The sequence below is a fragment of the Chroicocephalus ridibundus genome, chromosome 3, assembly GCF_963924245.1.
Source record: "Chroicocephalus ridibundus chromosome 3, bChrRid1.1, whole genome shotgun sequence".
NCBI classification, from domain to species: Eukaryota; Metazoa; Chordata; class Aves; order Charadriiformes; family Laridae; genus Chroicocephalus; species Chroicocephalus ridibundus.
The window spans coordinates 39,996,917-40,021,124 of NC_086286.1; the positions used below are offsets into that span (position 1 = coordinate 39,996,917).

At 40.7% G+C, this 24,208-nt stretch overlaps 1 protein-coding gene across 2 annotated transcripts in view; it reads right to left on the reverse strand.

The window, feature by feature from the left end:
* The window catches only part of PRKD3 (protein kinase D3), a 48,353-nt gene extending 26,699 nt beyond the window's left edge, over nt 1-21,654 (reverse strand). The window contains exons 1-6 of one of the 2 annotated variants that reach the window (XM_063328860.1): nt 21,468-21,654; nt 16,938-17,979; nt 4,864-5,002; nt 3,092-3,223; nt 2,203-2,360; nt 319-508 (exon numbers count right to left, since the gene is read on the reverse strand). In XM_063328860.1, coding sequence (XP_063184930.1) covers nt 319-508; nt 2,203-2,360; nt 3,092-3,223; nt 4,864-5,002; nt 16,938-17,228 — 910 coding nt within the window. In that variant the 5' untranslated portion in view covers nt 17,229-17,979; nt 21,468-21,654. Of the gene's footprint in view, nt 1-318; nt 509-2,202; nt 2,361-3,091; nt 3,224-4,863; nt 5,003-16,937; nt 17,980-20,786; nt 20,913-21,467 lie in introns of those variants that run through there. The other variant, XM_063328861.1, reaches the window with a different exon arrangement.
* Nucleotides 21,655-24,208: the final 2,554 nt, after the last annotated feature.

Below are 24,208 nucleotides of genomic sequence, written 5' to 3' on the forward strand. Positions count from 1 at the left end.
GTCATGAGTCTAGAAGGCAGACATTGAACAAAGGGAAATATTTCCTATTTATATTAATTTAGAATTATCCTTCTAAATTTAAGGCGTTTCCAATCTATATGTGATTAAACATTTTTCATAAAAACGTACAATGCACAGCCTACTAAAATGAAAATGAGGGCTGCTGTTATCCTCTCAAAAATATGCATTTTTTCAAAAATTATACTGCCCCATTTTGTAGTATACAACTTTCTAGCAATCAAAACAGAAGTTGAAATCAGTTTTAAATACAAGACCTTCACTGAAATTTATCGCTGCAGCCAAAAATTAAATGTTTACCTTTACACTGCATTCCTTGGCGAAAAAGGCCCTTAAGTAGCCGTTTGCAATACTGGCATATGGTGGGACGAGTGTAAGAGTGAACAGCAAAGGTGTGCGGAACCTTCACTCTGCAAAGCACCATCTTTTCCATCCAGATGGGACGGCCGCTCCAGGAGGGAATCCTCTTACTAGGTTCTGGGCAGCAGCGCTGGAATAAAGAAGGTATACACGATTTGCACCAAAACGGTTCCACTTCAGGAAAATAAATAAATTTTTTAAATAAATAAGTAAATGTTAGGGGGGCTGGGAGAGAGGTGCTGGCTCAGAAAGTGACTGTGTAAGAACCTGGCCAATAAGCTTTAAAAGGAGATTCTCGTATCATAAAACGAAAACACCAGACGAAAAAGCCTTGCAGAGAACAGGAAAGTATGTATGAATCTTTATTTCCACAGAAGCTAAAATACTAAACATTCAGTCTTATGACCTTTTTTTTTTTTAAGCAACCTGGCAAGGTTGACAGACAGCACGTACAGACCCCCAAGCAGGGGATAAAATGGAAAACACGGGAGGTAGGCAAACCAAAATCCAATCATTACCTCAAGCTATCAGTTTCAAAAAGCAAAGAACAGCATACCTGGATAGCTTACTAAGTTAGGCAAAAATACTTAGAAAATTAAAAAATAATTTTGGAAATTAAACCCCCCAAGAAATCTTTGAAATTAAGTTAAAAAAACAATTAAATTGGCAATTAAAATGGCAATTAAAACAAAAAAGGAATTGAGTATCATACTAAACATTCAGCAGGATAAGTTTACAGTTACCTACGTCTACAGAAAATTGTAACGGAACATGGCCCTGTACATCTGACCTAAAGTATTTTAGGACTGCTGAAAGATGAACCGCAAACATGATAACAGAATATGATAACTGATCATCTAAGCCAAGTATTCAAAATCAGATAGCAAAGAAGATATGTCAAAGAGGTACTAAACACGCATGTAGAAATCAAAAGTTAAATTCCATGAGAGGAGAAATGCTTACAATTTTATGTTCACTGAACAGATCTTACCAATAGTTACAAACATCAGAATAAATATTTTTCATGACTCAAGACTAGGCTTTGCAGCCTCTGGCTAAAAAGCATTATGTTCTTGAACTAGACAATCTATACAATTTATAAACTATGGTAAGAAGGTAAGAATTGTTATACTGTAGAGTAATACAATTAGATAAGCAGGAAAGACGAAGTGTCAAAAGCACTGCTTTTACCCCACAGTGAAAGCAGCAATGAACAAATGGATCTAATCACTGCCTGCCCTGTCTTCAGATCCCAATATAGTTGCAGGGTATCTGATAACCTCTCAGCAATCCTCATAACCATTATAATAAAGAACTATTATGAATGATGATCTTTACTGTAAGCCCTTCATCCCCTACACTCTCCTTGATAAGTCTTGGGTTATTTTTTAGATTGTCTGTGAAAAGCTTAACAACATATCAAGAATACTCGCTGCTCTCCCAGCATAAAAGCTTACAATTTTTAGTCAAGTAACTACTCTATATTGATACTGTAATTACAGAATGAATCTGTATTACGAAGGCGGCAAGGTGTTTTATCATTCCCAAACCCAAAGTTCTCAGACTTCATACAACCACAAATGACAGGCTAATAATTATACATAAAAGTTATAATTTACTTCCAGTTTCACTTCTCACTGTAATAACAGTTATCAGTAAGTGCCACTGTCTAAGACTCACCAGATTTAAAAATGAACTAAAACCAATCACAATGGTTAAGCTCAACTCCCTTGTACTCATTATGAGCCACTTGCAACACTAGCTAGTTCCCCTGCGGTTAAAGGATTTAAAACCAGAAATTGTTTCCCCTTTTACATTACATACTTCTTCAGAGGCAGAAGATGTGTATTCAGCTTGTGCTGGTCTTGGAACTGAAAGCCCTGCTCCTGGTAAAGACACATTAGACAGACGCCTCTTTCTCACTCCACTGCAGTTATTTGGAATCTTGAAGGCACACCGCTTATGGTAGTTTAACCCACAGCCTGAAAGAGAAGGGTTTTAGACAAAAAACCCAAAATCTCCCAACATTCAAAATAACAAAAATAGTACTAATATTTTGATAAGGCAGTTAAAAAGATGACCCAGGAAAACACCGAAGACAGAAACAGACTGTCCTGTTAAATTCTCTTATTTTAGTGTTCTTGGTGTGGTCCACAGAAACACGTTTTTTTTTTGCACTGCTTGCTATAATAACGATCTCTAGTAAGCCCAGCTCTAGAAAGAAGGTCTAAGACCCCAAAACAGCTGATAGCCCTCCTGACTTCTCCCCACAGCAGGAGACTTTCATCACTCCCTCCCTCCAGAGCACCAGAGCCAAGGAGAAGCCAGTCAGCAGGCAGCGTCAGTACCTGACAGCAGGCTGCAGAGCGCTCCGCTGCCAGCTGGATGAAGGCCATAAGGAAAGGGATTCCCCTTTGGGAGTCTCTCCAAAGTATGTGCTCCTTGTGCAAGGAACACATGCTTCTAAGCTAACTTCCCCCCCCCCCCCCCCAAAGTGGGAAACAAGAACACTTCTTAAGTCATTTGCCCAAGGTCACACACAGTTTGTGTTAAAGCCAGGATCTGAACTCGGGTTTCCTGATACACAATCCCTTCCAATTCTATTAAATACAACACTTACCACATGCTCTCATATCAAACAAGATATATTTTCCCCTTCTTCATCTTATATAGATGTATACACACAAAAATACACTAAAAGTCACAGACTTACCTTCACATTTTAATCCTTGTCGTACCAAACCCCAAAGCATCTCTCCGCAGTAGTCACAAAAAGTAGGAGCCTTGTAGGAATGCACGTAAAGTGCATGAGGACGAATCTGGAAATCTTCAACTGTAGCCAGAGCTTTTAAAAAATTGCAGTAAGTTATGGTTCTTGCCACAGGATCAACAAGGACTTTACTGTATACCATTTAAATACGCATTTAGAAGATTACACGGCTTTCAGTAAGCTTTTCTAGTGAGGAAAAATTCTGTTGGATTCTGTAGGCTAATGGCCACAACTAACGAACAGTATGAGTCATGATGTTGAAAACCTCACTACCTTGAGAAGGCAAATATAACAAGCTTTGCTAAAGTCAACTTAACAGGAAACATTTGAAAGAGCAATTTAATTTCCAAGCTGGTTTGTAACCTAAAAAATTTTCAAATGAACAGTTCTACAAGTTAGATTTTTATCTTCTAAAGGACTTTTTCAATAAAAGTTTATTAGAATGAATTCCATGTGTATCAAAACAGAACCGTGGATACAGTTTCCATGGAACACTGGAAACTTCACCAGTAATGTTCTTTTTCTTAAACAAGCATAGATACATTTAAATGAGTTTTTTTGTCCAGTTTCTTTGGAATGTAAAAAAAGTGGTATTTTACACTAATGTTACTTTGCCCTAATTGTTACTATTCTTTGATCAAATATGTACTAATGCTTCACATTCAGATTCTCATGTCTCAGTTTTAAAACCCCACTGAAAGAGATTTACACGCCTTCAAAATGCCTCAATTTCTAGTGGTCTGTCTGTTTATAAGGAAACTGTCAGAGATTGCAAGAGGCAGCACACACAACAAATTTTCCAAACATGTCATTCACCAGAAGCAATGAAAAGCTCAAACCAAGATGATCAACTACTGAACACCCTAGACATGCCTTGAACAGTAGCCTGAAATGCAGCCAAGGAACTCATCCTTATGACTCTGGAAATCATACTTTGTTGGTCCAATTTACAAATCTAATCCCATGACAGCCAAGAGATTGCTCTGTCTAGAATGTAACTTCAGTTTGGCACTTAGTCATCAAAGTCTGAAAGAACTGCTCAGTACTAATCCAGCTTTTATTTGTAGTTTAACTACAGCTGGCTTTTGGTTGAATTTGATGGGGTATTGATGAAACACATACAATTCAAATCAGTTAGGGGTTGGGGGGGCTGTCCTCATTATTGAGGAGTACTACAGGTTAATAACCACCACTGTCAGGACTTCATTTAAAAGAAACTGTTTTCAAGCACTACAGTAACCCTCAAGAGTCTGTCCTTATAGGTATGACTCAGCAACTATGTTTATTTGGAGCCTTTTAGCAGTATAAACCATCAATGGCAAAAGCTACAGAACAAAAAGACAGATCTAAGCAAAAGAAAGCCAACAACACGGCTGGAAGACCAAATTCTGAATCCTGTCTGCATTTCAGCTTCAATAATACTATTAATAAACTTATATCATTATAATTATACATTCATATTCTTATAATTCAGATTTACCTGTAATAATAAACCTGAAGAAGATTAAAATGTGACAATGAAACAATAATAAAATTGAGTACTGATGCATGAGTACCACTAGGATTTTCTTGGAAACCTCTACCCCAAAACAGTGACCCAGTACGAGAGTTAAGTCAAAGAGCTCAAGGCAAGCATGATAATAATGTTCCATAAAGTCCTATTTTCTTCCAATCTACTGAATAAAGCGCTGTTCCTCTATTGCAGCAGTACCTACCAGAGAGTACAACCTCAACAAGATCTCCCTCATGTATCTCTTCTGCTGATGTAATTCGTTGCAAAATATTATCTGAGTTCAGGTCATGACGGAAGAGAAGAATTTTGTCATACATGCCAAAGAAACCACACTCTGGGAACTGCAATAGAAAACAAACTCTAAATTAACACACACTCTTTCATAATCCTATCCATAAATGTTTTCAGTAACAGCCACAGAACTTGAGTGTTTGGAGTGTTCCATGGAAACAAAATTGACCTGCTTATTTTTGAGCAACTGAAACATTTTCTGAACTGAAATGTAGCATAAAAAGTTAAAAAAAAACCAAACACACAAAAACCCAAACAACATATACCCCCCCTTCCAAAAAAAAAAAAAAACCACAACCCAAAAACCAGCACACACCAAATCAAATCAATACCAACTTCTTCCTTGTTCTCCCCCCACCAACAGTGACACTTTTTTTTCCAAACCTGAAAAGAAATAAAGTTTTTGTTTCTTTGGGTTTTTAATCTCTCAGATCTGCATAATCAGTCTGGCACCTGAAGCCAATGCAGATCTTTCTAACTCAGATACCACCACCTGTAACCCTTATTGGGGCAGACATCTATTCAGCTCCAGACACTCCAGCAGCACCTGCCACACTTTTCTTGAGGGGCAAGCCAAGAGAGGCTCCATGTCACTGTTCTACAACAGTTTAGATCTGCAGATGCAAGAAAAAGAAAACTTGATTCCCTACAAGGACAGAAGATAATGTTGTAAATCCATATAGGGAATAGACACACCAAATAACATGCCATTTTTCCATGACACTTCACTGAAAATAGCTTTCTTATTCTGTATTTTTACCACTCTTCAAAATATTGTCAAGTGTGAGTAAAACTTCTTAAAATGAAAAGTTGAAGAGTAAACAGACAGTTCACGCAGAAAAAGAGCAGGAATAGACCCTGCAGAAGAACGTGTACCAATCAACCAGCTCCTTCGGCCTTTTTGTTTAAACAAGAATTCAAATTTGAGGTGGGAACACACAGAGAAGTGCTCCCACCGAAGAAAACAGAAAGAATGCGGGGGAAAAAAAAAAAAGGAAAAGCACACAACAAACTTTCAATTAGTTAGGTAACAGACTACAGCTCAGTAATTTAGATCTTGCACAGTCAATAAGTAACAGGGTCTAAACTGCATGAAGCTTGTGGTATATTAATTGTCCTCAACTAAAGTAGCCAAAGACTTGTTTCTACCAAATCAAAGACATAATGAAGGGATCCGTCACACCCATTGTTTTCACACTCCCTTCCCATTCAGAGAGAAAATTATTTCCTCTTTCCTGTAGCAATTTTATCCAAAATATTAAGTTGGCCTTCTGTTTCGGTGCGCACACCCTACACACTTACATTACAATAATACTGAAGAATCTCCATGCTCTGGAAAGCACACTATCTACTTGGATAGTCACAAAGGGAGGCAGAATTTGTGCCATTTAACCCGTGCAAAAGCAAAAGAGGGACCTGACAAAATTATACTGACAACAGTAGACATTTAATCCACAGCACCAAGAAACTGATTTACTGGGCTGATGCCAAAGCAGCAGGCTGCTTCATCTCCCAACTCATTCTTAGGCTCCCTACATAAGTTTGATATTCTCTTGCACTCTGTACAGTAGCCATGATGTACAGATATGAGAGCAGCATTATATTCCCCTGAAACAGATGCTTTTTAAACCTTTATACAATAAAATGCTGTTGCTTAAAATCCCTTAAATCATCTGGAATTACCTGCAAGAACTCTCTTATCACACTTTATTTCATTATACTCATCTGCTGATTAATCTTGATAAATAGCAAATATCCGAGAATATTATGAATATTACATTTTTCCAATCTCCCAAAGATTATTTGTATTAGGAAAGCAAATAAAAAGCTTGAAGATTAGCTGTGCTTCCCAAATATGTGTCTGTATCTCTGCAAGTACGCACAGGACTTGACGTTCAGAACATGCATAGATACGGGACACTAATAATTCTTCCAAGGGAACTAACAGTTCTTCATACCTGGAACAGTGCATAAACCTGTTTTAAGGTCTAACTCAAAAGTCCATTGTGCCTCAATTAACAAGAAAACAAGCTATACTTACGGTTTTTTTTAGTAAGTGCTGTGAGGTTTTATTCCTTGATACTATACGCACTGTTTAGCCAGGTATCACACCTTAATGCTAGTATCAATAAAAGCAAGCTACCACATCAATGCTACAATCAATTGTATCCTCAAGACAACTTCTACTTATAGTCTGTCAACTGCATCACACTGCGGAAAAACTTAATTCCAAGAAAAGGGAGAGAAAAATCAACAGGAATATGGTATGTATCTGTCTGCAGATAAGCATGACACTTTTTATTAATGCTGATATTAATTTCAGCTGCCAGGAGGGACAACTGATGATTCAAAGCATAGTGTGAACTATTGCTTCTTTGTATTAAGTTCACAGAACCACCTGAAACCACAGATTTTAAGGAACCTCTAAGATATTTCACAGGTTTAAGTTTCCTTCTTTTGATAAAGACATGTCTTTGTTTCTCTTTTTTTTTTTTTTTGATTCTTTGAGACCATAAACCCATCGCGCAGCTGCCAGAACATCCCTACACATAATCCCCCACCCCAGTAACCAGAGGTCACATAATCACATTCCAAGAAGCACTTATTTTAAATGCTATGACCATATGTACTCTGCATATGTACTATTTACCCATTCTCATGTACAAATCTTGTATTTATTAAAAGGTTTTAAACATACCACATTAATTTTGGTGACTAAGAAGCATTAGCTGACACAAAAGTTACAGATGAGTACTCAAATCCTCTTTGTGAAAGCAAGTGTAATCATTAAAGATGAGAGACATTACTTTGCTTAGAAAACAGAATCAACATTTAATTCCAAAGTTTGTAAAATAACAGTAGAATGCCTATAATTAACATCTGGTTTTCCAATAAATTCCAGACAAAGGCTAAATTAATTTCTGTGGAATAAAAGTATTGTAAAAAAAGCAAAATCATCTATTATAGATTGTTAGAACTGTTGGCATCAATATCCTCATTTGCTTCTATGTTAATTAAATTGACCTTTTAAGCTGTGTGTCATGAATGCTTATGACACTAGAATGACATGTTTTACTGCCCTCTTCTCTCAAAACAAGTATACATACACATGGATGAAATGACTGTGAAAGGTTGTCTGGTTTTGTAACTGTAATATTTAACCTCCTAAAAGATAATTCTTCTATTTACAAGCTTCAACTTGATCAGTAGCTTCTGGACTAAGATGTGGAATCACAAGCTCAGGCCTAACAAGACTAACAATAATCTATGCTAGTATTTATTGCAAGAAGCCTATCATTAAACACAGACAGTTTCTATACATATGTGTCACAGACTTCACCCAGGACACGTTTTTCTACGCATTGTGCATGCCTAATCTCCATTTCTGAAGCAATCATTCCAAAAACTAAAAGCATGATAACCTGTTCATCAGTGCTACAGAGCTGCAGTTGCTACAACCCACAACAGGGCAGGCATAGCCGAGGAACCTTGCAACAGCTCCCTTACCTATCCTGCCTGTTAGGTCAGGCGCTTATCTTGATGTCCACAAAGGAACAATCCAGGTGGGGCAGCCCATACAACACCATACAACCCCATCAGCCCACCACAAGCCCATCTCCACATGCCAGTGGAGCAGAGAGGCGCAAGGGCATGCAGAGAACCCAAATTAAGGGCTCCAAAGAAAGGATACCCTGTCCAGGCCCATCCCAGGGCTGTCACAGGAAAGCCTCAGCCCCAGTTTCCAGCCATAAAACCTACGAAGATAAGTCAACACTACAGCACCTTCTGGACTGAGGGGGGTTGCTGCCCAACACTACAGGACACGTTATGAGACATCAGAGAGTTAGGATTGTACAAGACTTATGGGATGTTTATGGAAAGAACCAAAGGCAAGAGAAGAGGTGATACAGGGATGAACAAACATGGGCAAAAAAAAAAACAACATAGGGATAAGAAGATAAAAAAGGCTGGACACCTGCAAACAGTGGCTGGTCAGAACAATTGTCATGCCCTGATCAGCACCATCTGTCCCATCTTTTCATTAAATTCCATTCCTAACTATTTTCCTGGATGACACATTTTCATTCTGAGCACATGTGCATACGGGAGGTCTGAGCGCCAGCAACTGAAGCCAGACCACAGGTCAGAGGACCCATGTGCCAGTGGTGCCAGCGACTGGAGAGACCTGAGCAAGTGAAATCAAGAGCTTGAATATCCAGATGCCGGCAACTGGAAAGACCAAGATCCAGAGGCTGCTGCTGGGCAGAGAACGCCTGAGCCCAGCTGCTGGAGACATCCACTTTTTTCAGTTGGGTTTTTTTGGTTGGTTGGGGGTGAGTGTCTCTCTTGGTTCCCACTAACAGACCTTCATCCTGAACCACCAGAGAAGGGTACAATATGAGACCATTGCTGCTGTTTGTGTTCATGTGAGTGCTCTGCATGTCTGCCTGTGTCAAACTGTGTGTATACACATATGTATTGTACACCTGTATCCAAGTGCCTGTGCCTACTGGGAATATGTGGTCTTGCTACTGGTTGGACCTGGGGCATTGAGGTGCAGCAGCCTCGCCTCTGCCAGGAGGCTGTCGGATTCAGTTGTCCCTAACAAAACTTTTCGAGTTTGATGAAAGAGTCCTGCCCTTTCCTTGCACACACCCCTACATGATTCCCCTGTTATAAAAGAACAGACTAACACAACGACACCTCTCTGACCACTCCTTTCTACACACTTGAGCTCAGATTACTCTCCTCTGCCCCCACTACAGTCCTGTGCACCCAAGCAATGGACACGCTGGCTGGCTGCCCTCTGCGTGGCCGGCCCTGATGAGCTGCAGGTGGCCTGTCAGAGCCCATGTCTAAGCCACTTGGACAGGCTTCGACTGGGGGAGCTATGCAAGCCGCTTGGCTCCTTACAGACATGCAGCGCCCTGCTCTCTCTTCCGCTCCCCAGTACATTCGGGAATACAGCATTCTTTGCTAGCACCTTAGCCAGAAGGCTATGTGGGACTGCTGGCCAAGAATAACCTCATCGCTTAACAAGGTTTTTATTTCAAGTGGTATCTTTTAACAGAATTTTTACGCAACCTTAAACTATGTTCGAGTTGTACACTATCAAATTTTTCTCTCTTGTACTACAGCAAAGTACAGCTTTTATAGCCTTCCTTATGCTCAATGACATGAAGCTGTTAAGAAAGAACACTATCCAGTTCCTTTGAAGTGTTAAGAGCTCGTAATGTAAACTTGAAAACAAAACTCAAAGCAGAGTTTTTTTAAAGCCTGTTTTATCTTACAGGATTATACAGCTATTACTTTCCTGCATAAAAGCCCAAAGTATCTGCACAGTGACTCAGAACTTATAAACTGCTAATCCCAGTATTACTGTGTTTCCTAAAAGCAAAAAGGAGACTGCTCTCAGTGTTAACAGCTCCAAAAGAGCATCTAACTACAGGAAATCACTTGCGGGAAGTCTACGTATGCAATAGACTGTGCCAAAATTAATCTCTGGTACACCAATATCATCAACTTATGTAAAGAACATATGCAATCCTTTGTACTTGGGTGGTGCTAGCACAAGTAACACTACTGGTGCATGATTGCACTCACACTAAGGAAAAATAATTGGTGTCATCTAGAATGCTTATACTGTAACAGTATGTCTCGTTTTAATTGATAGTGCATTCCTTTTACCCAGAAGAACTCAATATACAGCAGCCAGCATTGCTGGAGCGAAACACAACTGAGGCTTCTTTCTATTTTGGCAGTAACTGAAAAATCCCTCTACTTCAAGTTCCAGGACTTACTTTACAAAGTTCTGGACCAGTCGCCAAAAATTCACACTAGGGAAAAGCGTAGGCGGATATTGTTTCAAGGTCCAATATCTCATGACCCATCATAACTCAAAACAAATGCTTCAAACCACTGAAAGTTAATTCCAAATTCTAATGGTGCAAAACACCCATTACCTTGGAAAGTCTCCTGGTTCACTGAAATCACTCCAATCTATTATCCTGCATCCCTACTCAGCTATTCACTCCCACTCTTTAGAATCATGTGCCAAATCACATTATCACACAGACAATTAGCTTCAAACATGTTGCATCTTTCCCTCACCAGATGCCTCAGTACAGACATACTTGGACTACTGCTTGGCTAGGTTCTCCAGCAGACGAATTTACCACCATGCTGGAAATGCTAATCCACCCTGCATATACCAGCTCCGTAGCCCCAGTACTTCCCAGCTCCCATCTTCTCACAGGCATATTTGCTTCTCATGTCTCAACTCTCTATTACTCTGCTGCCTTATTTAGCTCATATGAAGAAAGCAGATGACAAGAGGGCAGACCAACAGGGGGGGAAAAGATTTGAGCAAAACTGATGAACACAAAACACGATTTGCATTCATTTTTGAACCATTCAAAAATAGGTACCATGAACTATTACAAGCTTAATCTGGAGAAAAACCCAGAAGCATGGTTACAGTACTGTTACTTATTTATTACACCAAATTAAGTTGTTACTGCAGGAGTTGTAGAGTTCCATTTGTAATATGGATGGATTGTAATATGATCCTTATAATATCACACTTTTACTTCTCAATATTTTTCTAGTAAAACATCTGTTAACATTTGAGAAATCTTATTAAGCTCCAAGTCAAGACCTCTGCCACAATTTGGTTAGATAGCCATTACCATAACAATGTCCAAACCTTTGAGAGACAGCTCATATTCATTCCACATGTTTTGGCCTTTTCATAACATGACAATTTAAAAGTATTTTTAAATAAGTGCTTCCCCCCCCCCCAGCAGCCCTCATTGAAGAACTAGCTATCCAAACTACTTTACTTCAGCCCCATTAAAACTTGAGTCTTAGGCATACGAATAATACAGGTATACAGTCAATTGTCACTTGGTTAGAAAATTCCACAGATATATTTGCGTGTTCTGCATGTGAGCCTTCCCCCCCCCTCCAATTATCAAAGCAAAATGTTTGAACACAACTCCTCACCTCTCTGTCCCTACCGCCCAGTCTAATTCATCTTCAAAGGAAACTGGCTAATTTTCCAAACAACCCAAGGGCTTCAGTCACACTCCAATTATTGAAAATGAAATCCCACCTACTCTAATTAAAATAATAAGCAGGACTATCAAAAAAGTGCATACATACTGATAGGATCATATTCAATTGAGATTATTCAAATTATTGACCAGGGAATACAATGTACCATGACTACAAAATTGATAAAAACAATGAAAGTATGAAATTACAGAAACAGCAGAAAAACACACAAGCATGTGTAATATGCAAAAAATTAACTCCTTTTAAACACAGCTATACCTCCCATGATTGTGTTCTCAACACTTTACACAGTTCAGAATCTTGAAGAAATAAATATAAGTGTGTACATGTTAAGTACCTGTGTAAGTGGCTATTGACAGATTAAGGCCTGAATTCAGGCAAGACAAAACAGCATAATGTGGCAGGGAAAACAGTCAGGGGATTAGCACTAGTAAGAACGCATAAATACTGTTGGTAGAGGAGACAACATTTAAGGTAAACAATGACACTTTCAGGACTCTGCCTATAGAGAGAGAAATGACCAAAAAACAGTCAAAAAGTAAGATGAAAAAGCAAAGAAGCATAAAGCAAGCCAGTAATCAAGTAGAAATGAGATTATGAACAATTGTGAATTTGCTGTTGAGAGACAGACAATTACAGGTGCAGCTGAAAGAGAGTGACCATGTTAGGATGAAGAAAAATTAAGACAACAAAAATATTATTCCTAGCAAAAGCAAAGACACCAAACACACATGAGTTACAGGAATCAAGATGAAAGCAACAGGTGCTAGATAAGGGTTTCAAGCCTATACGTAAGCAAGACAATTTTGAGACTACTTCGAAGAAAGAAATGGAAAAAAAACCAACGTACTACATATGGAAGAGTTCAGCAATAGCAGAATTGTAAACACTGTTGGTGGAGAAGGTTTAACAACAAACCTGAAACAGGCAGGCCACGGAAGGAAAAATTACTTTTGAAGGTGAACTAAAGACACAAGACAGACCAAAAAGTACTAGGCTGGATGAAGTTCAGTAAGAAAAAGGTAAATGGACAGGGAACAAGTGCAGCAAACATGAATGAAACACTAGAAATATGTAAGGTCAGAGAACGAAAAGGAAGAGAGTAAGAAAATAAGTTTGATTTGGCTTTTTTTTCCTTTTTTAAAATTTAAGACAAAAGCAACGTTATGAAAATACAGAGGAAAAATCTGAGAGGCTTTTTAATCAGTAAGTCGAGAAATATCCATTTGACTTTGCTAAGCAGTGACCCTTTGTGAGGGTTCAGTGAAGTGGAAAAAGAAAAACTAGTTTGGAAGATTAAGAAACAGATTGTACAGGTAAACAGTGTATCAGTACTCAAGTCAAAGAGAAGGCAACGGTTAGAAAGGACCACAAGAATTTCAGGCAAACACCCTAAAGCAGGAGGGGAAATGGCCTATTTCAGAGCAAAATGTAGCAAAGCCATTAGAGGAAAAGTATGTAAAGAAGGAGGATGCCAGTATGACTGAAAATGAAAAGGATGAAGGACAGTTTTGTAGATAAAAAGGTAGATAAGGGAAGTTTCAGAATCACAAAAGTAAAGATTTATGAGTTTAAGAAAAAAGTTATGATAAATCTTGCAGGTACTGATACTATACAAGTAATAGCACAGAACAATCAAATGTTTTTCACTTATAGCTATTAGTTTAACTATAACAAAATAAATAAGCTAGAAAAAAGCATTTATAGCATGCTGTCCTGTATAATTCTCAGTTTGCAGGCAGTGGAGCATCACCACATGTAAGTTCCTAGTTTTAAGCTAGTAAGCCCCATGCTCTACTTCATGTCCCCTCATGTGAGGAATGAAGAAACAGTATGTAAACACACAACAGGATTAAGAACTTGCCTCTGTAATATCTGATCATTGTGCAAGGACACACAGTGTCCATCTACAACTTACACTACACATTTTTCTGCTTCTAAGCACACTCCCTCTATTCTAGCAGTCATAGCTGTTCATGCTTTGGTTCCTCTTCAGACTCCCCCTGAGAACTGTATGTCTGGTACTTCAATAGACAGCAATCTAAATAAGGAATGAAGAGAGCAAATTAAGACTATAACCAAGAATCTTTTGAAGCATCCCCATGAATTCTAAAGTTTGGGTTTTCCAAGGACTTCTATTAAGCATTGCAACATACAATACACCTAACATAGTGCTCCCCAAATCTAATTTTAAACTTGAAAAAAAGGTTTTGCTCCTATCCTGATGTTTAGAACATTTTTAACAGAGCTAAGAGACACATCAAATATTTGCATTACTCATCCCACTCTCCTTGCAGACACATGCCTCTCTAGTTTCAGTTCTGCTGATGCTACTTTTAATTACCCTTCTGCAAAACCTGAACCAGCTACCCCAAACAGCAGTGTCTCAAGCAGGAAACACAGCTGACCATCAACAATACAGCAAGACTGGCAATACAGAAAGTGCTATGAAAAATGATTAGGTAAACACAGTACTTATTTCCTAACTAAACTGCTCCCCAACACTGGCTCTTGCAGGATTGTCTTCCCCCCAGTTGATTAATTTCCACGAATGAAATAAAGGTAACACGTAAATTGTTTTTCTGAAAACCTTTAAGGATGCTATAATTATTTTTACAAAGGTTAAAATCCAGCCTCCTCAGAGATCTGCTGTAAGTCCTGATCAACATTTTTGATACTGTAATTGTAGCCTCAAATAGAGTTAGGCAGGCAGTTCAACCTCCTAAATAAATGAGGAAAGATATCAGAAACTTTTTTTTTTATTCCAGATATGTAGAGAAATACAAGTCTGAAATGTGATTTAAAAGCACTGTTAAAAATAAGTAAGGAAACTTCCATTAGATTCTAGTAAAGATACCATTCAAATAAGAAGAAAAGCTATAAATGATTCCAAGTAAAAAAAAGATACTCCTCCTTTTTCATTGAAAAAGTGCAATAGTAAATAGATATTGCTAACTACAGAACTATCACAAGAACAAACTATATGGTACCCTGAAGTTGAGAGCCAGGAGCCAGTCAAGAAAAGACAGTTTAAGCAGGCTGTGGAACACCAGAGGAAAGGGAAACTTTAGAACTCTTAAATCGCAAAGGCATACTCAGTAGCTTCAAAGCTTTCGACTGGAAAAAAAACAAGCAGCCATATGCATGACAGTACACAGAAGAGCACAGTTCACAATTTTTACATAAATACAAAATTATCTATATATTAATACTAGAATATTTAATATACTTGCAACAGTCACCAGATCTAAGAGAAAGAAAAAAGTCACATCAGGTCATACTGCTGTCAAATAGAGGGTGAAAGGAGGATATTGCGACTTGTGCACTGGCTGCAAAACTACTTATGAAAGATGAATCCACCACACATCAGGTCGTTTCCTGATCAGTTTGCCGCCTGCAAACATGTTCTTGCTGAGCAGTAATTTGCTGGTAGCATCAGCTGCAGGTGAGCATAAACTAAATTAAAGCCAGACAAAAGAGAAAACTGACCAGGAGATCCTCATCAGTTTTGCAGAAGATTAGGCTCAGCATATAAGAAGTTTCTTGAGCTATAACAAGAACTTGAGCTAAGCTTTTAGCTGAGCCTGCCAAAAGAACAGAAAGGAAAAAGAAAAATAAGTGTTAATGTATTTGTTTTCATCTTTAAGACAGAAGACAGGAAATACGCAGACGCAAAGAGAAGGAGTTGATACAGAAAGAAAAAGCGGCCCCTAAAATGGCTGCAAAAAAGTGCACCTAACATGCATAGTCAAAAAAAAAAAATTGACCTAAATAACTTGTCTCTCAGAAAGGAACTAACATGCTGAACTACATTTGGTAGCCCAAAAAAGTTATAATGAAGTCAGCTTGCTTGTCAAATATTTTGTAAAAACATGTAAGACACAGTAAGTTATGAGATGAGGGAAAAAAAGATACGCAGGCATACCCAAATGAGAGTTCATGTAGTGTTTGCATTTACTTTCCTTCAAGCTATTTAGTGAAAAAGAACCATCTAATAAAGCTAATCAACCACAAAAACCAACGCATAACAATTAAAGACATGGAAAAAACAACTCCCTACAAAATAATCTACCTTCAGTTCTCTCCCTCTCATCCACCCTTGCCCTTGAGGGAAAAGAGCAATTATTTCTTCATTATTTTATGAAACAATGTTAACTACTTTTCAGGTTGCTTAGTAGGATCTAACCTACCTAACCTAAATAAAGATAAAACTTGGATGCAAAAGCAGCAAGATCAATGTTATTTCCTTCCTAGAGAGTCAGAACTTGCAACAGCTTAACCAAGACACATTTGAAAAGGATGCTAAGATTTTTTTATTTCTTGGTTGACCCTCTCTTAATAGAAATTATGCTGATAACAGTCCTCTCATAAAAGAGCAACGCATGTATTCCTTATATGGAAAAACAATACTAGGACAATATTAGCTGTTTGGTGGGGGTGTTAATTATTAACTAGAAACAAAAAGAAAAGCTAGTATCAAGCAGCTCTACAGGCCTGCAGTGCATTTCTGTAGCCACAATTGATCCTTTCATTACAGCTGGCTATACTGTTGCAAGAATACTCCTTAACAATACTAAGCACAAACTGGTAACCTAAGATACCGGTAACAACCACTGAAAGGAAAAAAACATATTCTCCATATTGTGAAAACTAATTCTCGCAGGAAATTTACTCCTACATCTTCTTTTACTACATTTCACAAGCAAGAAAGTAAAAGGACAGTTTACTCCTTTTAAGTGACTCTTGTGAGTTAGCAAAACGTCTTTGTGCCTAACTGCAAACACCTAACATGGATCTTTGTCACTGTACGAAACTTCTTGGCATATTCCAGTCACACATTGTTATTACTGTCTGTAACAAAACAACAAGTGTTGGCCAACAGCAGAACACGGTAGCATTATACCATACCTTCTGGTAAACTATAGAGCACACGAGGTCTTTAACAGCAGAGAGGGACAGTTCCTGAGCTTCAATGGTGACAGTCTCTCGGGTGAGACCAATCTGCAGAAGGAAGGAGACCCCATGCATAGAGCCCCGGGAGTTGGTGAGGCTCTGGGTACTGAAACTGCCATTGGAGAGTCGACTGGAGAGCCCCGACTGGGGACTTGAAGACAAAGTTGGGGTTTGTGGTGCAACAGCATGACACGTAGGCGGGGAAAACTTCTGTAAGGATGGGGGAGAAGAGTCGTTTGCTGACATCTGACTTGCTTTTCTCTGTCAAGATCTCCCTAGTAGTCAAATTCTAAGAAAAATACGTTGTCAGTTCTTGGTTTGAAATGAAAACAAGGATAATATAACTTTCCCTTTCTTAGTTCAGTAGAACACCCCTGACAAGTAAAACTTAATTTTCCCTTTCATTCTGTGCAAGCCAAAGAGTAAAATAATTTCAGCTGTAAGTTACTTTAATTTAAAGGTTCTCTTTCCGCAGTTACAACTGGCTGATCAAAAGCAGATTGTCTGTCCTTTAGCACCACGTCCGGACAACAGAGGCTTACATAAAGGCCTCAAAGAAAGACAGCACCTCTGCTGTTTTATACTTGTCCTTCATTTTTTATGTATTAAGAAAAAAAAAAAAGCTGGAAACACAGATGGAAATAAATGTTGGTAACTCATTAAAAGTATCCTCATTCACCTAATTCCACAGATCATATCTTAAATGCAGACTCATCTTCATGTAGATAGCCTTTTAGAATGGGGGAAAAAAAAAGCGTATCCTTGAGCAACAACAGAAGTCCATGTATGTGATGAATCTATTCCTCCTTCAGAAAATCTTCTCTGAATTCACGGGACACAGTTATATTGGAGATCAGTGAAGGTATCCAATTTCATTTTTATGAAATATTTTAGCTCATGAAATGCAGGAGCAGAATGTCTGAAGACACAATCACATTAAATGTAATCTCTAGCTTCACCCAGATAATCTCCAGCATTTTGAAACGTTGTACTCTGCCTGTAGGGGAAAAGATAAAGCTGTTATTTCACATGAAATGCATAAAATTGCATAGCAATGTCATAACCGCTCTACTTTGAAGCAGCAGGATTGCCAATTCCTTGTACTCAAATATGTTATGTTAGTAACACTTTGTACTTATAACTTAACTGTTTTCCCGCTGTATAATACACAAGACATATCATACCTAACACTGCCCAATATGTTACCACATCTTTCTATTAATGGTAATTTAGCAGAGCAAAGCACAATTAAAAAAAAAAAAACAAAAAAAAAAAAAAAAAAAAAAAAAGGGGGGGGGGTGTGAGTAGACAGTAGACCATAGCTCTGCTCTGCTCCATAGGTGCATACTGAGAAGTTGGTGAGCAGGGAAGGAAATGTATTAAAATGCATTGAAATGTCCAAAAAAATATGATGTCAGAACTCAAAAAACCTCTACGTAGCATGTACTCAGGATACCACTTCAATACTTTTATTCAAGGCAACTGAAGAACTTCTTGCACAAACTCTAACTGTAGGGAGATATGCATAGCATGCAATTGAGCATTGGTTCCTTTGGGGGGAAATAAAAAATAATCATTTAAAGCTCACATGACTGATTAAAAAAGCAAGTCTGCTACAACCCTTTAAAATAAATCATTTCATGAGCATGGACTCAAAATACTTGTTACAAGATGCTGTGCTACCTGATTTGTTATTTCAAGCACTTCATGAGCAACTGAAATGCTCGAAAAGAATCATTTTTAGATCCCCCAAGCAACTTCTGCCACAGAAAAAGTTTGCTATGAATGCTAAAGTTGTTCAAATACATAGATCCTACGTATTGCTAACAGTTTTTAAAGGAACGTAGATCAATACAGAACACTAAAAATCAATAAGCTCATGTATTTTTCCCTTCCCTTGCGTACAAAAAAAAAAAATCTCAGAAAGAGTATTACTAAGATTAAATTACATGAAATTTTAGAAAAGAAATGACACAGTTTATCACAGAAAATATAAACTGTCCTTATTAGAAATAAGGCTGATAACTGGTAAAACAGTCCATTTAATAGATGACAGGCACCAGTGTAATAACTCAAAACCCCACTGCCATTGTATTCTAGAAGGTAGATAAGGAAACAGCAGTGCATGAATTGCAATACTGGAAGGAAAATAAGCTCTTGGTTCTATGACAAAAATTCCTAACAGGGGCTCCAGAAAAGAGAACAAATTGATACCTTCTGGATTTTCAGCACAGGTACCTACAAACTGTTGTCTTCAAATACTCAAGAGTCACTGGACATTTACCAACAACAAATGAAAAGACAACTTCTGCCTTAAAGAGCACACTAAACACAATACAGATGAAGCTCATAAACAGGAAGAATAAGGGCAGCAACAGTAACGTTTAAGCACCTTTCTTAAGAAAGCAGCTTCATAGTGCCTTCAACTTTGCTTGAAGATGACTTATTTTTGGTTTTCTACATATTGCTTTTCTCTCCCTTACTTCTCACAGATACCAGAGACAGCAAATACCAAGCCTTAGGGGTGCATCTGAATTAAAAGACAATGCCTGACCAACATAACAGAAAGTAGAAAAGCCATACAATGTGAAAGAACTAACAGGTCTGTGAAGCAAGTTTAATTTAGACAGCGAAAACATGCTGTGAAAGCTCACCTACAGCTGCCTAATTAGAATGTTAATTATATTTACCAAAAGCATAATGCATTTGCATTTACAAAGCCTTTTCATACCAAGTGTATTTGAGTCTAAGCCTTTCATTAAGTTTATTTTTGCTACTCAGTAGGAAAGAATGGATCTTTCCAAGAAAAGAAAACCATAGGAACCGCTCGCTTCACAGGCGGGACAAACCGAGTCTGAATATCAAGTAAAAATAAGTGCATATTGAAATCTATATTCAATCTTATGATTATATATACACATACAAAAAAACAAACCCCTGACACCTCAGAAAGCAGAGAGGCCCAAGGGCTATGAAGGGAGCCCATCCGCCCCTGCCTCACAGCTGGCAGCCTGCTCTCCCCTTCTTTTGGGGGCTGCTCCCAAACCAAGCAGCTTCTCTAACACCTGGCGCTGAATTCGCCCTCCTTTTCCCCCTTGCTCGGCACCACACGGACCTTCCAGCCCCGCTCCGAGCGGCTCCTCTCCCCCTTCTTACCCCCGCGGCAGCCGGTGGCTTCCCCGGTTCCCGCCGGGATGGACTGAAGCCCCTGCCCCGCCGCCGACCCCGAGGCCGCCCGCAGGTGCCAGGGCTGGGGTTGCGGGTGGGCTGGCGACCAAGAGGCCTCCCCGCCGCCACGGGCCGGGCCGGAGCAGGCGGGACCGGCGGAGGAGCCGCCGGCGCGGCGGCGAGATGCGTCCTGCCTGTCGCGGGTCACGCAGCCCCGTCCGGGCTGGCAACCGCCCGCCCCGTCCCGTTCTGTCCCTCCCAGGTTTAAATCCCCGCCGGGCGACCCGCCCCTGCCGGCACAGCTCCCCGCGGCGCCGCTCTCCGGAGATGATGTGGCCTCGGCCCGTCGCCCCCACCCCGGGGCACCCCCGCGCCAAGGCGGAGCTGCCGCCGCGACACCGCTTCTCCCCCACACGCGCACCCCGGCGGGGGCCTCCCCCCCCCGCAACCCCCCGGAGTAGGGCCCTCGCCGGGGTCGGCGGCTACGTCGCCGCTCCCGCCGCGGCAGGAACTTTCCGAGTCCGCCCCCGCCCTTCCCCGGCGCGGCGGGCCCGGCCCCCACCCACCCCCCCGGCTCCCCCTCCCCGCGGCGGCGGCGCCCATGCCCTTCCCCCCAAATCCCGCCGCCGCCCTCACCTGCAGCCCCGCCAGACGCCGGCTGCCCCCGGACGGCAGCTGCCTCGCGCGCATCTCACCCGCCGCGCAGCCCCGCGGCTCCCCGCACACACCAAGAGCCGCCCGGGACGGGACGGGCTGCGCCGCGGGGGTTGCCGGGAGCTGTAGTCCCGCGGCCCCGCTGCGACGCGGGGCGCCGCGCGCGGGCGAACTACAAGCCCCGGCGCGCCACGCGCCAGCGGGGGGGCTCGGCGAGCGAGGCGGCGCGTGCGCAGGCCCGGCCGAAAGAGTTTCCGTTAGTTTTCTTGCCCGTGGCGGTTGCTGCCCTGAACCGCTAACGGGACGGCGGGGCGCGGCCGCGCCTCCAGCCGCTCCTTGCGCTTCGTCTCTCCGGCCCCCGCCGCCGCCCTCGCCTCGCCCCTCCGGCCCCCCCGTCGGTGCCAAAACACTTGGTTCGGCGCCAGCTCGCGTCCCGCTCGCTGCCGTGCCAGCGCCGGCCGCGGGTTTCCACAGCTCCTCCGCTCCTCCGCCCCTCCCCGCTGTACCTAAGGGAGCGCCCCGGGCCTGCCGGGCTGCCCGCCGCAACCCTCCTCTCCATCTGCGGCCACTTTCAGTTCACCTTTCCGGGGCGTGGGTGGCCCCAAGGAGATCTCCCCGGGGCCTCGGACCGGGCCCTTCATCTCTGCGCAGCAAATACTTGACCTGGTGTGTCACAGGAGCGCGTCGGGCTTTTCTGTGGCCGCTCCGACCCGGTAGTTCGACAGGGTTTTCTGCAAACAGCGTGTCTGACGATGCCCACGCCTCTCTTGGTGGCCCACAGCGATGAGCTTGTCGCTTACCAGAGAAGTTCTCCAGGCCCTTCCGGACATGGCTGTCCCTCTCTGCTATTAGGCGGCAGCCTCCCCCTCCTCCTAATACTCTGATTCACCCAAATCCTGTCTTCCTGCTCCGCGTTAATGATGCCACACTTGCATCATCAGCAAATCTCTGCATGCAAGATATTTAGCAAACACGCATTTAGCAAAAGTACTAAATAAAACTGGTCACAAGGCAAAAGTGCGTTTCTAATCTCCCTCCAGACCGAAAGCTCCCCATTAAAAAACCAACCCATAATCTTTCTTCTTGAGTTTGGATTCAATTTCTGCGCGTGAGTCTTAAAATAATATCCACTACCATAAGAAGTTACTGAAGTTTATATACCAGACTGAAAACACTTGGAAAAGAGAAACCGTCAACGGAAATTCAAAGGCTTCTAATTCTCATCTCAGCGAGACACAGATGGAGAAGCAGATTAGTGCTTTGTCATTTATAGTGCTGTTTGTAACGTACGTTTCTCATTTCCTTCATCTTATACTCCTGAGGCCTGGCCTAAAACCCACTGAAGCTGAGTGGAGTCTTTCCGCTTACTTCACCCTACTTTGCATCAAACCTTCACACAGTGCAGCTGATACAGAGTGCAACCAGCTCCATGTTCTGACTGGAGCCAGTTTATTTGATAAATAAAAATTGCTCCTTGTTGAAATCTGGAACTACTTTAAACTAAAACTGTAGCAGTTAACGGCTGATTCTGCTTTTAACTGGTTTTGAATGCTAAAAAACACCCTGGGACTTTTTAATGAAGGCTATTCCATGAATAGAGGATGTTCTTGCCAAAGCTCTGCACCAGATAACTGAGCAATCTTCGTTTCCTTTTTCCTCTAAAGTGGGACTCCCACACACCACCACTGTAAACATAGAGCTTGCCTCCATAAACATGATTTTTGATGTTTTGCACAGCAAGGAGTCATACTCTAGAGTATTTAAAGCGCAGTGAGTTTCTCACATTCTGAGTAACAGCCCTAAAAATAGCTGTTTATGGACAATACCAGATGGATATTAGGTATTACCACAGTCACTGGGCAACGATTATACTTCTTTGTAAAGAAGCTCAGCTTTATACCATCCAGTAGGCTTGGTGCCATTCAATTTGCTGCACTAAGCTGTAATAGCTGCTTTTTCATAAATTAGAACAGAAGATGGATTAGTTTAAATCATTTATTATGGACTACAGAACAGAATCAGACAAAACAAAACAAACTGCTATAAGTATTTGTGTGGTGGTACTTTCTACTAACCAAATACTCCTGAAGCACCCTAAAACTGTTCTGTTTGTAAAGACCTCTGAGTAAAACCCATCTGAAAGCGGCTCTGCATGTCAGCATTTATGTACAGAGCAGCACATACATCTGTGCATACGCACAGCTGACACTGTGTGACTCTACAGCGCAGCATCATGAACGGCATCAGCCATCTCTGCAACAGCTGACAGGCCGAGCATTCTGGTTTGTTATTTTTGTGACTACCATCATTAGTGATTTCCTGTGGATTTCATCAAAGTTCTTCACCTTGTTTCAGAGCCCACATCATTCCCTCAGATGGTTAGCTTGTTTTCACACCTCAGAGCTTTCCCTACTGAAGCCAGCTGCACTTTACAACTTGCTCTCTCTTACGGCTACAAGGTACCAGGAAATAGGGGTAACTTTTATTGCATTTACTTGCTTTTATAAAAAAAAACTGGGTTTCATTCTATGTGGACCACTAGGTCTAGACAGACAAACTGCATTTGGAACAAATAACTCTAAAAATATGTCAAGTTTTTCCAGTTTGAAATTAATGCCGAATTCTATCTGAAAATGGAAATGTAATATATTAATCTAAACATAAATCTATAAACATAATCTATTCACCAGTCTGATGTTTGTAGTATTCTCATATCATCTAACTGTATTACAAAGAAGGCAATGTCCTGGGAGACGTGACTGGTGCATTTGTCTGAGAAATTCCATAAGCATGTGTTGCCATGAGCATTTTTCACTGCTTTTGACACTGATCTTGCATACCAAATGCCCCCATTTAGGATTCGCAAGATCTGCAAGAAATGCTTGCAAAAAAAGGAACTAATATCTTTATGGACAAAATGTTCAAAATGCTTTTCTTTCCCTCCCCTTTTTTTTTCTTTTTTTTTTTTGCAGTGCATTGTCTCCTTTCTTCCCCCCCTGTAAGAAAACTGAAAAAGAGTTAGGAGTTCAGGTTTGGTTTGGATGCAATCCTGAACTGTGGATGTGTCTCTGAATTACCTCATCGTCTCGGTTTGAGCCCTTAGCTGAACTTTGTCCTAAAATCCACCTCCAACAAAACAGTGAAAAGTTTAGGATAGGCTTAAGAAACACGGAATCAAAATTTACTTTGGTATAAATCCACTGAAAACAAAATATATATTTATATTATTAATTACACGTAATTGACCTTTTGGCATTTACTAATCCCCCCACTAGTTTAAAGAATGATCTCACAAATCCTTGCGCCTACTGGGTGGGCAGCCTTATTCACATCATATAGTCCTATTGTACAGACTCTGAAATAAACATAAAGTTATTTCCCTAAATAAGTGTTTAGGGTTCACC